The sequence below is a fragment of the Pomacea canaliculata genome, linkage group LG5, assembly GCF_003073045.1.
Source record: "Pomacea canaliculata isolate SZHN2017 linkage group LG5, ASM307304v1, whole genome shotgun sequence".
Lineage (NCBI taxonomy): Eukaryota > Metazoa > Mollusca > Gastropoda > Architaenioglossa > Ampullariidae > Pomacea > Pomacea canaliculata.
Window position 1 is genome coordinate 15204039 of NC_037594.1, and position 15501 is coordinate 15219539.

General features: G+C 39.7%; 1 protein-coding gene across 1 annotated transcript; it reads right to left on the bottom strand.

Annotated features, from left to right (window-relative positions):
* Positions 1-373: 373 nt before the first annotated feature.
* LOC112564011 (homeobox protein HMX3-like) lies at positions 374-15479 on the bottom strand. The gene is made up of 3 exons (XM_025238527.1): positions 15164-15479; positions 14958-14986; positions 374-3863 (listed from the first exon to the last, which is right to left on the bottom strand). The coding sequence occupies exons 1-3, from the start codon at positions 15477-15479 to the stop codon at positions 3165-3167; spliced, it is 1044 nt and encodes a 347-aa protein (XP_025094312.1). The 3' UTR covers positions 374-3164.
* Between the last annotated feature and the right edge of the window lie 22 nt (positions 15480-15501).

The window sequence follows — 15501 nt, forward strand, 5'->3', positions numbered from 1 at the left end:
ACTGTAACAAGATCACGGAAGTATCTGTACCTGTAGAACTGAAGTACTTCATAATCACAACTACTCAGGGATGTAGGTTGTCATACTGCATTAATGATAATGATGACTTCTTGAATCAGATGTAATAAGAAAGGGTTTAACCAAATTAATTTCTACTATTTGATAATATTCACAGTCATCCCCTGTCACAGATCCAGCTAAGAGTACACGATACCCAGATTAAACGCTTTGGTAAGATGAAGCTTATTCATTAATCATTACTGAAAGAGTTCTTGCCTACAGTTTTGTTTAAAATAAGACAGAAAACAAGAAGATGAACACAAGTAAGTAATAACGAAATTCCACTCAAAAAAACACAAAGATATGATGTGTATATATCTGCAGCGTTTTTTTATTGATCTTGGTCAACAGTTACTGGCCAAAATGTACTTAATATGTGTGCTTCAGCTGTCAAGTGAGGGAACACAAGTGCCAAACTGCTGTAGACAATGTAAAACATAAGTAAAATGTGGTACCACAATACTTCCGCATGAAAGTACTCAGCTAGTTGCTTTCAAAATAATTTTTTTCATTTCATCATCAAATCTGGAATATTACAAACGAATAAAAGTGAAAATAAGTACAAATTAATCTGTTTATTTCCGTTCTGGTATCAAACAACACATTTGTGGTGGCTATAACGTGGAATGTATTCACAAAAGTTGTGACAATTTGCTTTAACTCGCCTTGTCTGCCATCTTGACTGGTTCGAGAATATTCCTTTCTCAGCTCATCGGAAACCGATGTCTTTGGTGTCTAGTCCATAGTTTTAAATAGGCTATTGCTTTTTTATTTGACAATAAACAGTGGTTATTCGCAGTGGTTTTTGTTGAACACGGTTCTAACCAGCGTCTTTGAAGAGAAACTTAGCCATGCAATAATAGCTTGCTGTACATAAGCATGTTTTATGAGGCGACTTGTATCTTTTGCATTTGATGAATATGAATGCAAAATTTAAAAAAATGAAGAAATGCAACAGTGTATCGGACCTTTGAATCTCGTATTTATAACTCCTTTTATTTAATGTGTACTTGGAAAAAGGCCCCGTGTAGTGATGTCAATCACAAATATTGTTAACACGTTCTTTTAAAGCCTAGACCACTGAATACGTGTGGAATGTATACATCTCAATTGCCAATTTCATAAAATGAAAACAAAATCAGGCTATGAACACGCAGGTGGATCAAAAAGACTCGACCAATACCTTAACGCTAAGCAGAACAAAAACTATATCTTCAGTTCTTCCAGAAACTTGGGACACACAAAAAAGTGCATATGATTCTGCCAAGAAAAAAACCCACTGAAACATTTAAGCAACCATTACAATGAAGCAAGTGATGCTCTTTAAAGAAATAAAAAAAGCACATGCACTTGATGTGAATTTGATTTACATATCTACTGATGAGGTGTTGTGGTTTTCGGAGTTTTAAAACGAACTCAAAGCATTTCATCTGTCACGCTGGTATGTCCTTTTGTCGCATGCTGAACCTGATCACACCTTCCCTACTTTCGCCAGTCCTTCTCTACTTTTATGTTAATGCAAAAGTAGAGAGTTCTTTCTTTCAATCACTCCTTCCTCCATGTTCTCAGCAACCGATGTAATTCTGTAATTCGAAGCTCTGATGACCGCCTGTCGTGGGTTGTCATTGGCATTCTTCAATAGTCCTTTACATTTCAGACTTATTCAGTAATGTTCAGTATTCTTGTTCAAAGCTCTGTAAACAGTGACGAATAAAAACACAGCCTTATAATGTTTTCACATACGAGGTGCAGAGGTCGTGCGTAGGTATACAAAAGTAGGTCCACACTATGTCAGTTGAACTACGGCCAGAGTTCGACAGCTCAGCTGACTGCGCCATTCACGTCTTCTCGACACATTTTGATTTTTTATTTCCAGTTTGTGAAACACATAAGCAATAGCGGGAATCACACACACACACACTTCGTACATGTTTAAGAACCAATACCCTCTTTTCTTGAACTGCAAGTTAAAAGTGAAAAATACAACAGTTCATATCTTTTAGCAATGTGACGAGAATAAAGCAACATAATCCTCGGTGTTCCATTAGGAAAGGCAACAAAAGAACAACTCAGCAAACGACACCATACGGTGTGTGTATGTTTAGATTCCATTGATAATGAAATGAGGTATTATTTTTCTTAATCTTTGAAAGACCAGCTAACATCACTTAAACATTTCTTGCTAGTCGGAAGAAAGGTTTTGCAGCTCTGGTTTGTTTCTATTTTTTCAGCTCTCTATTGCAATGATCATGGGTTTGATCATTTACTGTTCCAGGCAAAAATGAACACATTCGGTGGTTTAGCTATACTAACTGGCAAGATTTATTAATATTACTAGCATCATCATCTTTATCATCTTTATCATCATCATCATCATCATCATCATCATCATCATCATCATCATCATCTTCTTCTTCTTCTTCTTCTTCTACACCTATAACTGCACTGATTTCGTGATTGAGTCACTTAGGGGTTATTTTATTTTATTCCCACCCACTAACGTACATTTTTCCTAGATTTGTTAATTTTATTTACAATTTCAATAAATACAATAAGTTCTTAGAAACTACAATTTAAACACGTTTCCAAATGCCATACTACTCGTGTATATTTAGCTGTTTTTGTGACCTTTCAAAGGGTCCTGCATCCATTTGAAATGCAGAATTAGGGCATCTGTCCAGCGATGTGAAAAGTCTCACCAACAACCGTAATTATTGAACACAACATTAAGACAATTCTTTTTTTTTTTTTTTTTTGGTATAAGCAGATAATACTGCTTGGCGAGTAACAAGCTGATTGTCACAGCGCTCCGGAGAAGTCTTTCTGGAACAGTCCACACGAGGTCTGAGCACCCTGCCATTGTCATCAAAGAGCCTCTCCTCGGTCGATTGTATCGTTCGTGTGTCTATCAGCCTGCCGTGGGGTTCGACCCACCTCCAGTCTGCTCATTTTTCTCAACTAAGATGTTCTTACAATGATTGTCACAACACTACTCAACCTCAACCTTTTTAAAGCCTCGCTCTCTATTTCTCGCGTGTGGCCGCTTCCGTTCTTGAGCACCTAACCTCTTCCCGGAATGTCTATCAAGGCATCGCCATGGGAACTCATACGGCCCCGTGGAGAGAGCGAAGGGTGGACATATGCGGATACGGATGCGGGTAGCACAACGGGTTGAGGGAGGAGGACAATGGTGGTGAACTGCTGGGCAGCCTGTCCGTACGTGAGGAACTGGAAGGAAAGGCAACGCCGCTGTCGTGGTACAAGACCGGAACCCGCACCATGCGGTGAGGGGATCTCTGCGACATGTTGGCCGCCTCCATCTCGGCCGCCAGCTGCCGCTTCCACTTGTTGCGTCGGTTCTGGAACCAGATCTTCACCTGCGTCTCGGTCAGGTGCAGGGATGCGGCCAGGCCCGCTCGCTCGGAGCTGGACAGGTAGCGCTTCATGTCAAACGTGGACTCCAGCTGGAACACCTGACTGCGCGAGAACACCGTGCGGGTCTTCTTCTTCCGCTGTTTGTGTTTGTCATCGTCGTCATCGCCAGCCGCACTGGACTGGCCCCTGGAGGAATTGCCGTCCTCGCGGGCGCCTCCCACGCTGCCATCGTCTCGACGACCGTCCTCTCCTTCCTCGTCGCCGGAGTCCAGGTGGTCTCGACAGCATCGTTTCGGGGAGCTTGGACCAGCATCTTCTCGCTCCTTGTCCCGCTCCGGCCCGACCGCTGTCGCTGAGGGGGCTGATCGGGGAAGGAGGGGTGAGCGGAGCTTTTGGTGATGAAGGCCGGAGCCGGGCTGTGCTGGCAACTGAAACAAGCCAAGAAAAGAGAACTTGATGTACGTGTTTTTGAGTCACACATCGAAACAGGTTATAACTTTCCAAGAAATATATATATAGTAACAATGTAAATACATTTGACATTGACAAATACATATATTAAGAAATATATTGTAACAATGTAAATACACGTGACATCAGTAAACGGCAATGAGAGAGACAATGGTAAAGGAGAGAAGGACAAAAAAAAAAAAGAGAAAAATTTTGTTTTCATTGTGTGTGTGTGGATATATTTTTAAAAAATAGTTTTTAGACTAAGTTGCATGCTGGTAGATTTAAAGAGATTTATTTCAGGTCACGTAAAGCGAAAAGTGGATGTGCAGCCTTTGGTTTTGTTTTTGTTGTTTGTTTGCTGTTGTTGTTTTGTTTGTTTGTTTGTTTGTTTTGTTTTGCTTTGTCTGCTGTCTTAAGCGATTCACAAAATCTTAAACCGATCGCTTGCTTTTTCAATAAAATTGTCGCTTTGGCTAGCAACTGCTGGTCAGTAAATGAAACCCTATATTTGAATATATATAGGATGATCGACAGTGACCAACACCATTGTCCTCTGCAGGTTGTCTCCCCAACCTCCACTGCGATGTTCTATGAATGACAGTTTTGAGCACGCGTGGAGTGAGCAAGACAGTGTCACATGTCTTCACGCGGCCTTGATGTCGCCGGTTAGTTAGAACCTGTCAGATGATATGACGACAGGGAGCCGGAATAGGGAAAGACAAAGGGACGAAACTCTTGGGGTTTCCAGGCAGGAGAGAGAAACAAAAGGAGAGAGGAGAAGGAGCGAAGGTCAACTACCGCCGCACAAATTCCTATGTTGGCAACAACGGTGGGAGATCAAAGAAGCTTTGTAAGTCCAGTGCAGTTAGTCATTTAATTACTTTAATTAATCTAGTTTAATATATTTGACACTTGGTTGCTACTTGATTGTTTTTCAACGTTCACACGCTCGTTCATCCTAGCCTCTGACCAAACTGACCAAAATAGAAAAGGCAGGATAAGTAAACAGTGAGACAGAGATGGAAGGGGTGAGTGAGAAAGAGATGGGAAGGGGCAGGACAGAGACAGAGCTGACAGATTTGCTGGTATAATATGCATTAAAAATGCATTTCAACCCAAATTTGCAAGAAAGGGAAAAAATTCGTCCATTAAAAAAGTCTCTGACACTGAATCATGAATCTCTGATGCTGATGTTCTGTCTTACACATTTCAATTAGAAAACCTGCAGTTTCTCATGGTCAGATGAATTATGGGTTTCTTTCTTGTGGCTTTTTTTTTTCTTGCTTCGGGTTTTCCTTTGCTCCCAGAAACACCGAGGGGATAGTTGCAAAACATGCTTGTGGAACATGACTTCTCTAAGCAAGCAAATTTAGAAACTTTTTTCCAAAAATCGCTTTTATCCCATTTAGATGCGTTGCAAAAGAACATACAAAACTTGTGCTGAAGGGAACAAAAAATCTGGCTTCAACAGTTTTATCTTATTTAAAACAATTTTAGTTTTTTTCAAAAAATTTATTAAACTGTGTTATATACGTTGTCTATAAAATTGATTACGTGTAGATTTAAAATTGAAATGTGTTTAAAATAAGAAAGTAAAACATTAGAAATTGAAAATTTAAATTTAGTAATTGGTCTAGAGCTCTTCTATTCAAGCGGGCGCACCCTCGCCAGGTCATTTCGTGAAGCATTTTCATGAGACGGTAACCGACCCCACTCCCGCACAGGAAGTAATCAAGGCGAGAGGATGAAATCAATGCTGTTGACAGACAGCAGCTAAGACACGTGGCGGCTAAGAAATTAAGCGGCTGAAGCCTTCTCATGGTGCTTGTTCAGTCAACGAAAAGATTGAGTCTGATGAAGAAGTTGAGTGCTTGCGCTATCCTGCAAATTAAGAAGGACGAGTCCTGCCGTTGTTACGTTCTCCATCGATCGATGGCGCTTTTGAAAAAGCATATTTCAAAGTATAGCTGCAGGGGGAAAAAGAGAACCCTGGATCTCCCGATTTACAAATCTTTCTTATGACAGTATTCTTTCCTTCAACAACTCGATGTGGTTGCAGATTCATAGCTCCAACTGATCTTTGACAGCCAGGAATTAGACGTGTTCACACAAACCCTCAAAGAATGGCAGATACTTATTCATTGGTTCGTCGGCAGAGTCATCGGTCCCTTCTGTATATATAAGATGTAATCTTTGTGTTGTCATCAATCCTTTATCGAAGCTTTGCTTTTGAGACTCAAACGTTTATTTTCATCCGTGGGAGGGGTGGCGGAAGTGGGCACCAAGAAAAACAACCTACTGACCTATGCCCTCTATGAAATTAATGTCAAAAACATGTTAAAAACAAGGAAGTTGGTCTGACTTTATAGGCGTAAACCTTTCCAACCAACCAAAACCTTGTCTCATCCTCCTGCAAGCTTATCTGACTCTACTAGCATAAACTCACACACCCAACCCTTGTCTCATCCTTCGACAAGCCATTTTTTAAACCCGTTTCTTATTTCCATTTGCACTTTCTTTTCGCCCACCCCGACCCCAGCCCCGCTCTCACAACAACAACGCTGTTGCTTATTATCCACTTCTTCACTTCCTCCACCCTTGTCCCAAAACGAAGTCTGACACGACTGAATCCAGTCATCAGCCGATTAGCCGCACCCATGTCTTGTGAAGTTTCGTGCAGAAAACAATGAAAAAGGAGAAGAAAAAAAACCGACAACAACAACATCAGCAGCAAACTGACGAAATAATTGCTACCTTGGCAGTGAAATGTGACAATACCTGGCTGCTGATGTAGCCGCCATTCTAAAGTAGATGAAAGTAGCTGATGTATTGACTCCCTCCCTCTTTAACTTTTTGGTGCTTAATTCGCTGACTCACAAACTGTCAACATGATATGAAGATTAAATGCTCGTAACATTGCTCTTTGTTTGCAGAATATATTAAATTGAGGAAATTTGTAAAATGCCTCACAATTCGAACTTAACCTTTTCCAAAGAATATAAAAATCATGTTTTTGTATGAAGATATAAGGAGCTATTTTTAGACTGCAGGAAGTATCAAGTATACTTGAAACAATAGTCTTAAAGGTAACCGAGCCTTTTATTAAAAGAAGTTTATTGCTTTATAATTCTGTAATCTTTAGTTTAGTATTATTAGTCTCAAAGTCTTTATTCCGTGTGTTGTTTGATTTATTGAAGTCATAACTGATAAATGAAGGCGTAAATTATGTTGTTTATCTTTCAAAGTCCTTTATGAATTTTTTATCTAAACGCCAACATTTCTTAAATCAGTCTTCAGTACTTCTTCACAACCGTAATCATTTTTTAAATATTTTCTATCTCTGACGAAATTTTACTGCCAGCAAAGTGAAGGTACATTTGCAAGAAATAAATTGTATTTTAACTAACTTGCTGTAGAAGACAACATATTTCACAGAATAATATAAAATATGAAATGACCGCCTTGCGACTTTTGGTGGACATCGCGCGATGGCAGTAAGAATGTAAGGGACTTAAATGACACGAGATGTTTCTACAATTTTCCTTGCTTTGAAACACCCGATCATTCATACCAAACACTAAGGATGTCCAACCGAAAATAATTCGCTAAATTATTTAGAGTGCGAGTCGTTAGAGGGGTGGGGGCGGAGGCGGTGGAAATCCTCTTTGCTCGAAAACAGACGATAGCTGTGGAGGGAGAATTTATTGGGTGGAACATACTAAAACTGAAAGCCCGAACAGAAGAACAACCATTGTCATAGAAAGGGTTAATGATAGGGAGAGACCGTTGCAGAGTAATCAGGACCAATTAGACGCAGCGAAAATGTCGAAGGCAAGAAACAATGCCAATCAGAAGCAGACAACATCTTTATAATAATGATTTGTTTCTCTCGCGCTTACGTCACACGACAGAGCTCGTCAAGCATCTCAGAAGTTCAGCTTGGAAAAATAATAGCCCCGATTTTCAAAATTGCTCCCTTGCAATATAATATACACATTGGTGATTGAATTGCTTATAATTGTCTGGTGTCGCGTTCATCTCAGAGTCTAATCTCGACGTTTCTGAAAGATTATGTAACGCTCAAGGGGAAAAACCAGTTGTCGTTCCTTCTGGCACCAGGGTAAATCCACTTAGATTGATCTTCATTCTTCTTTTGTTTGCTTTGCTCTTTGCTAAACTATGTGGAGCAACTATGAACGTTAAGCTATCAGTTATTTCTCGAGAAAATGAAGAGAGCAGACCTGCACATATGTTTTTAAGTTGTAGTTTGAACACTATGTTGTTATCACGGGTGACGGCCACCCCTGCTGATGGTATAGTTTGGCTTTGAACATGTGTTATAGCCTCTAAGTTTCTGTTCATACGATAGTATACAGTGGGGTGAAATAGAGGTTTGTATCCCATGGTGGAACAAAACAAAAGCGTTCACAAAAACAAACACAAAAGAGGTTCGCGTTGAGCTCTCTTTTATTACACCCTATAGTTTGGGATTGCCTCACTAATAAGTGAAGAGTGGCCTCGATGACTGGACAAAAGTAAAAAACCAAGTGTTTATTTAGCTCCCTTTTATTTTGGAAGAAAAAACCCTGCTAATTTGTTTGTGTGTGTGTGAGAGAGAAGAACGTATGTTGTGGTTCTAATAGGCTGAGGTTAACTGGTATTGGTAACCGGCAGTTGATTAAAGTGACTAGTTAATTAGTTTGTATGCTTACTTGGATTCCTTGGGTAGATTTGATTGTACCGTTATGCGCTTGAGGTTTTGTGGCAGACCTAAAGTGTTGAATGTGTGGGAGACTTTTTAATACATTAAAGGAAGTCTTAATTTGTTTGCTTTTAATTGGTTGCCCATTAAATGAAGCTGAGAATGTAGAATGTTGGAAATTTAATCTCACACGAAGAAAAAAAATCACCTCTGTGTGTGTGTCCGCTTTATTTGTTATATTTTATTGTAGGGGAGGTTTGGTGAACTGTGTACTTGCCATTTCAACATGCGAAGGTAAATCTCTTTTGCCACAAATTATCGACAAATGATAAGAGAACTTTGTACGGTTTGCACAGATATTCGTTAAGGCTGTTGACTACCTGGTAAGTTCATCTGACTCAGAAAACATACCCCACTTGCTGCACCACCCCTGCTTGTGTACAACACTCTAAATGCACATCATCTCGTCTTATTATTTAATATTAAACACTAAATCAATAGAACATCATTTCGTTGTTACCGTCCATGCACACAACAGAGCGAGGGAATCCTTTAATTGAAATTGAATCTTGTCTTTCTTCTCTGCCAGGCGTGCTCTTAGATATTCCTTTTTCAATAAAATCTTCAGATGAGGAAAGGCGGAAAATTGAGGGCTCTAAGCCCAAGAACGCACTTAGCAAAGCACCCGCTTCTTGCCTCCAACATGTGTAATGTCTTCTAAGATTCCGCGTCTGGAAGTTGAGGCCTGGCACAGAAGAGTTCGGACATTTAATTGGTGGGGAGTTGGCAAGATCATAAAATAAACCAAAAAATTAGCCGTTCGCTCGTTACAATGAATCTTCGGCACTTTAAAGGATTGGATACTTTTTTCCCTGTCTAATAGCATTATTTACATTCTTTCTTTCTGAGTTTCCCGAGGCGCCCAGATAATCACGACAATTTTTTTTTAAAAAAACCTTCTTGACTAGAATCCCTCTTTCCACCCAACCAGCCTTCCTCTCTCTCTCTCTTTCTGTTGATTGTACCCCTATCAGATGGGAAGTAATAAAAGACACCAGATCGTAGATAATCCTTGTCAGTGCACTTTAAAAATTAATATTTACATTCTGGAAAAGGATAGCTGCTATAATGTTTTGTTTGTTTGTTTGTTTGTTTGTTTGTTTGGTTGTTTGTTTGTTTGTTTGTTTGTTTGTTTGTTGATCTTTTTTAAACTGGGGGCAGGGTGGGATGGGCCGGAAGGAAAGCAGTAAAGGCCTGAAAAATTTAAAAGTCGAGAAAATATTGCATGTCAAAAAAGTATACTCCGTATCCTTGCATTATGTATTAATATCGAGATTTATTTTTAGCTGAAGTACATTAAAGTATAACTGTTTATAATTACACAAAGCTTTAAAGGTATTATTTACTCACATGTCCTGAATGCTAAAGCAACTTTATAGTACAATGAAGATTGAAAGCTTTTCCTGTAATTTGTCAAATTTATTTCTCCCATCCCCTCCTCCCCGTCTATTTCCCGCACTTCCTGGCCTCTGTTCAGCTGAAGCAAAAATTGCTTGGTAACACAGTGTGACTGCCATGATGGAAGAAATATAGGACTGCTTTATCCCTTACTCAACACACTCATATCTCATCGTTACATATTAGTTAAAAGGATTGATACTCGAGAAAAATAGCAGTGGTACGAGAATCAGAAAGGGGATCAAGAAACTTTAGAACAGTTACTAAAAATAGTGCGTTCTTAACTTTACATGTCCTTAGTTACAATGATGCTAAAATCCATATTGCGTCTTCTCTTATTTTACTTAAGAAACGAATATTTTTACGATACCCCTCCCGCCCTAAACATTACAGCAAATTCATTTACCTAACTATGCCCGTGGCTAGCTCCTCGCAATTTCCGCGTTCGTACTTGCACATCATCTTATTGAGATATACATAACCTAGAGATAAATATCAGCTGATGGGGTATAAAAAAAGCAAGGTACCTGTATTCACAGGCTTCGCCATATCGATTCTGGGTTGAGGCAAATTGTAATAAAAGACAGGATAATTGTACTTATTCTCTGGCGCCGCAACGCGCGAGTATGACAAAGAAATTGGCAGAGGAGAACCAGATGCGGACAGACCAGCATCACGAGGGGAGAGAGGGATGGAGAGAGAGAGAGAGAGAGTGAGCGCTGCTCAGCTGTGGACTTGTGGACCGAGCGTGGCGATCGATGAGCCCGCCCCTCAGGACTTTGATTGACGTGTTGTCGGGCCCGGCCTCAGACGCCGGTAGCGGTCTGCTGGCAGCATCGTCCAGCGACAGCGTCGCCTGGCTATTCCCCCAGCACCGGCAGCACGGCACTGCAGCAGTCGCGGCCACATCGACTGACTGACCGTCCAGTCGGCCCTTGGAGGCTATCCGCTTCCTCTCCGCGCCCTTGGCCCAGCTGTGACTAGATCCGGACTCCACTTGTTTCGCGAAGTAGCCTCATCACGGGGCAGTTAATTAGAGAAGTCGGAGTGATGATGGAACTTGCAAGTGATACACGTCTGATAAATGATAAAGTCCCGACTGACCAAAACCGCTGAGGGAGAAAATGAAGAATAGAGAGATAAAGAGACCGGCGACTGTTTTAGTCTTGGTAGCTCGGTGAAACAACACTCGGCTTTTAAACAACACGAAGATAATAATATTACTTGCAGAAAATTTATAAAACTGTATTCCTCAGGTTATCACCCTTCTGGCGTTGGGGAGGATTGTAAATATACATGCTTACAAATTTAAATAATTCAGTGTAACGACAGGTTAACAGCCATGTATCATAAACTTATGTCTTGTGTATACCTTTTTATGTGGCAGGGTGTCCTGCATGAACTTCAATGTTTTTACCCTCTGGAATTTTTTTCTTGGGCAGTAAATTGAATCCAAACTAAAGCTTGCTGTCGAAGCTTTCGAAAATAGAAGAAGGCATGTAGGGGGCAGTGGCTTTATGGAGTTGTTTAAAATGAGGTCAACGGACTACAGTCGTACAGCAAAGGTCTTTACCTACGATTATCGTGCAGGTAGAAATTTCATGAGAAAGGTTAAGGTAGGCCTGTGATCACACACTTCAATGTCTTATCCAGAGTATTCACAGACCTTGATTCTTTTTTTATTTGGTAGATGCACGTTCGAGTATCATATTATTCAATTAAAAGTGTCTACTTTGTGTGTGTGTGTGTAGTACGCGGGAGCGAATGAGCGAATGAGCGAACGTACATGATCAAAGTGTGTTGAAATAATTTATTTTTTCACCAACCTGTTAAGCTGTATTTTAATTTTAACTTTATAATAGTTTCTTTATTTCCCTCGCCGTCATCATCACCATCACCAGAAGCTTAAACTTTTAAGTGTTAAAACATAATATTTTAAAAAGTTAATTCGGCATTGTTCTCTCGTCTGTCAATGACTTTAAAAAATCACTGCCATCTCTAAGACGTGTTTCCTGTGACTCCAACCATTCTAATAAAAGATGTTCTTAGTATATTTCTGAGAATATCTTAAATACTTCACCATATTTTAATAAAAACAATCTTAAACATAATTGTTAAGACTAATGCTAGATATTATCATAATTATGAGCATTGCGATACAAATTTATTCATCTGCATGCACCGTGAACATACCTACAAATGTTCTCGCGCATACACGCACGCGAGCACACGCAAACACGCTTGGCGTGTAAAATTATTTAGTATATATATTATTTATATTATAGACATTAGGGTGAAGAGAACAATGAAAAGTGAAGGCTCGAATAACTGTTTTATCCCTATTCCATGAAAGCAACATTCCCCATTCCCCCCTTAAGATGAAAATAAAACATAAATTTCAAATAAATAATAAGAAAATATAAATAATTATGTGAATTCCCTGTTACAAAATAACATAAACAACATTTTATGATGGCAGTCAGAAAAAGGACGAAAGGCAAGGGTCATTTAATCTTTCAACATTTTTTTAGAACGTAACTGTTAATTGTAAGGAAGAAATGTAGAAATCTTAATATTTGTCTTGACTCCGAAAGCAGGGAAAAAGGGATATCTGATCTAACTCTGTTTAGCAGTGAGCAACTAAAAATTGAAGTGCAATCCGAAGATACAAATAAAGAAATAATAACATGACACACCCATGTGTTGCTGAATACTCATGTACACAATTCCGCCGATAGAACAGGAAGCTATCGAAAGTAACATGGAACAACAACTAAGTGTTTAAAAAAAAAAAAAGAAAAAAAAGAACAGTCTTAACAGAAAAATAACAGCTTACTTTTTTCACATTCATCATTTTCTCACATTCTCACTCATCATCTCTTTCTTCCTTCTTCGATTGCGTGGAGTCTTTGATGAAGGCTTAACAGTTCATCGAGGGAAGGCGCTTATAAGGTAATGAATAATCGTTAACTGTTTTCTCTGTGTACACAGTTAGCACACTTGTTGAGAGGCATCGACTGTACTTGACGAGAAAATTAGGCGCAGGGCAATCAGATAAAAGATACGGCTAGAGGGAGTGACAAATGGAAGGAAATTACGATTGTAAGAGTGTCAGATAATAAACAGCATTGCTTACCTCCCGTCCCCCCCCCCCCCCCAAAAAAAAAAAAGAAAAAAAATCCCAAACAAACCTCAAACTGTGTAGTCTAACGAGCTTTAAACAGTAAAATACAGATTACAGAGAGGAATTGATTGGTTGATTGATTGATTTGGTGGGGAGGTGTGGGCGATTCGTGTTATAAGGTTAAGTTACATGATTATAAAGATATTACTCTCAATCAATCAATTGTGATTTTGTTCATAACTTTTAGGTAACATTTCTACCGGAAGCCACCAAAAACATTTTCACAAAAGTGGCGTCTAGGATTGAAAAAAAAATTCTTTGGATGCTTTGCTCGTGTAGTTGGTGTGACACCCTGTAGGTTAGGGAAGTATTTCTGCTTGCAGACCATCATGTCACCTGTAAGATGTAAAATATAATAACCGCCTAGTTGCAAAAATAAAGCATTTGTGTTTGCTTTGTTAGTCTAAATATACTTATTATAGTTATAGGTGTGCATGTGTGTGTGTGTGTGAGAGAGAAAGAGTGACAAACAGCTAAAGAGTGCCTGCATAAAATAAGAACACCTGACAGTTTGTATATCATTTATATACGTGTGTCGCACCCGGCTGACATGTACTTTACTAGAAGAAAAGCAAGTAAACTATAAACCATAGATTCTCCCAGCAGTATGAAGGGGTCCCCTCCCCCCTTCTCACTACACTTTGACTGTTCTCTTCCTCCTCCCCATCCCGCCCAGAATGCCTGCTTTTTGGGCTGTTTAGACAACTGTTCACTTCATCTTGATGCTGGCATCCAACAGTTATTTATTTATTTTGCTTTCTCCCAGTTTAGTCTTAATCTCTAATGTTTTTTTTAAAATTTACTATGATGTGTATGTTTCTCTATGATGATTAATTTTACTATTGTTATAGTGTTATTATAGCACTAAGGCATTACTATCACAATGTTACCATCAGTTTTAAGAATGATAAACACATCTCCTTTACACGGGGATAATTTTGTATTTTTAAAAACTGCGCAATTATTGTTAAGTAACACTGACTCAGTCCTCTTGCTTACTAATCTAATCTGTAGATAGGCGATTTGTTGCCTGTGAAAAGGAATGAAAACATTTTATTTATTTATAATACAAAATATGAACATGTATAAATATCTATCTATATGTCAGATACGAGCAAGGGGCTGCTAGAACTATTAATCCGATGAGCACTGGTGCCTGTTCTGATGAGGAATGGAAAAAAAAAGAATGAAAGAGATGTCTGCTGCTTTTCTTTTCTCTATTTCTAACTTCTCGTCCTTCAGTGCCATCTCTTCAGTCATTACACGTGAATTTTATTGTGCACAAATGTCTGTGCTCATGGAGCCCTTCATATATATATATAAGCCATGAGTGTTTACAATCATACACTGAGACCAGTCACCTCGCATCAAGTTTCTGTCGTCTAGAAAAATAGTAATAAAAATTAAGCATACATTCTTAAAACATTTGAAAACAGAATATAAATATAGACCAAAAATGTTGCACTTCAGAAAAACAGTGCAACTTTAAGCACTCCATGAAACATTGCTTCTATGTGTAGGTAACCTACAGAGGAATGCATACAAAGTATAAGTATGGTCGTTTTATTCTCCATATCTTCCCACGCTATATCTCTCCTTCCTTCTCCCCTTATCTATTTCCCCCACCTCCCAAATTAAAGGAACGATATTTTCCTTGCTGGGACATAAGCACCGTGCGGCATTCTGAACACAAAATAGTGACATGCACACTGAAAACTGAACTACCTGTGCATATTTGATAAATCGCACAAGCACTAAAACAAACAAAAAGCAAACAAATAAAAAAACACGTTCAGGACATTTTTAATTGGTAGGTCAAGGGTAGGAACAGACAATCAGTCTGGCAAGTTCCTCAGCGTGTAAGCTAAGCTGTTTAGATAGACAAGCGTGTTGGGGGAGGGTGGGAGAGAGGGTGAAGGAGGTGTCCCTACCTGGGTAGTCAAGCGCGGAGTGCAAGAGGCTCGGGTACCACGGGTACCACTGGCTGAAGGCACGAGCCGCTAGGCGGGTGTCCGGGTACACGTGAAACTTAGAGTAGATGTCGGCGAGGCTGAAGACCACGGCATCCCGGCTGCGCGTCACTTCCGGCGGGCCATCCTCTGTCTCTCCATCGCTGCCTGAGTCCGGTCGCTCGGTATCCGCACTGTCGTGCTTGGGACCCAGGATGCTACTGATAGAGAAGGAGGGCTTTGGGGGTTGAACAGGCGGTGGCGACGACTTGCTGTCTGGACTCCCGTTGTCAGACATACTTGCACGTGCTTGGCTGGAC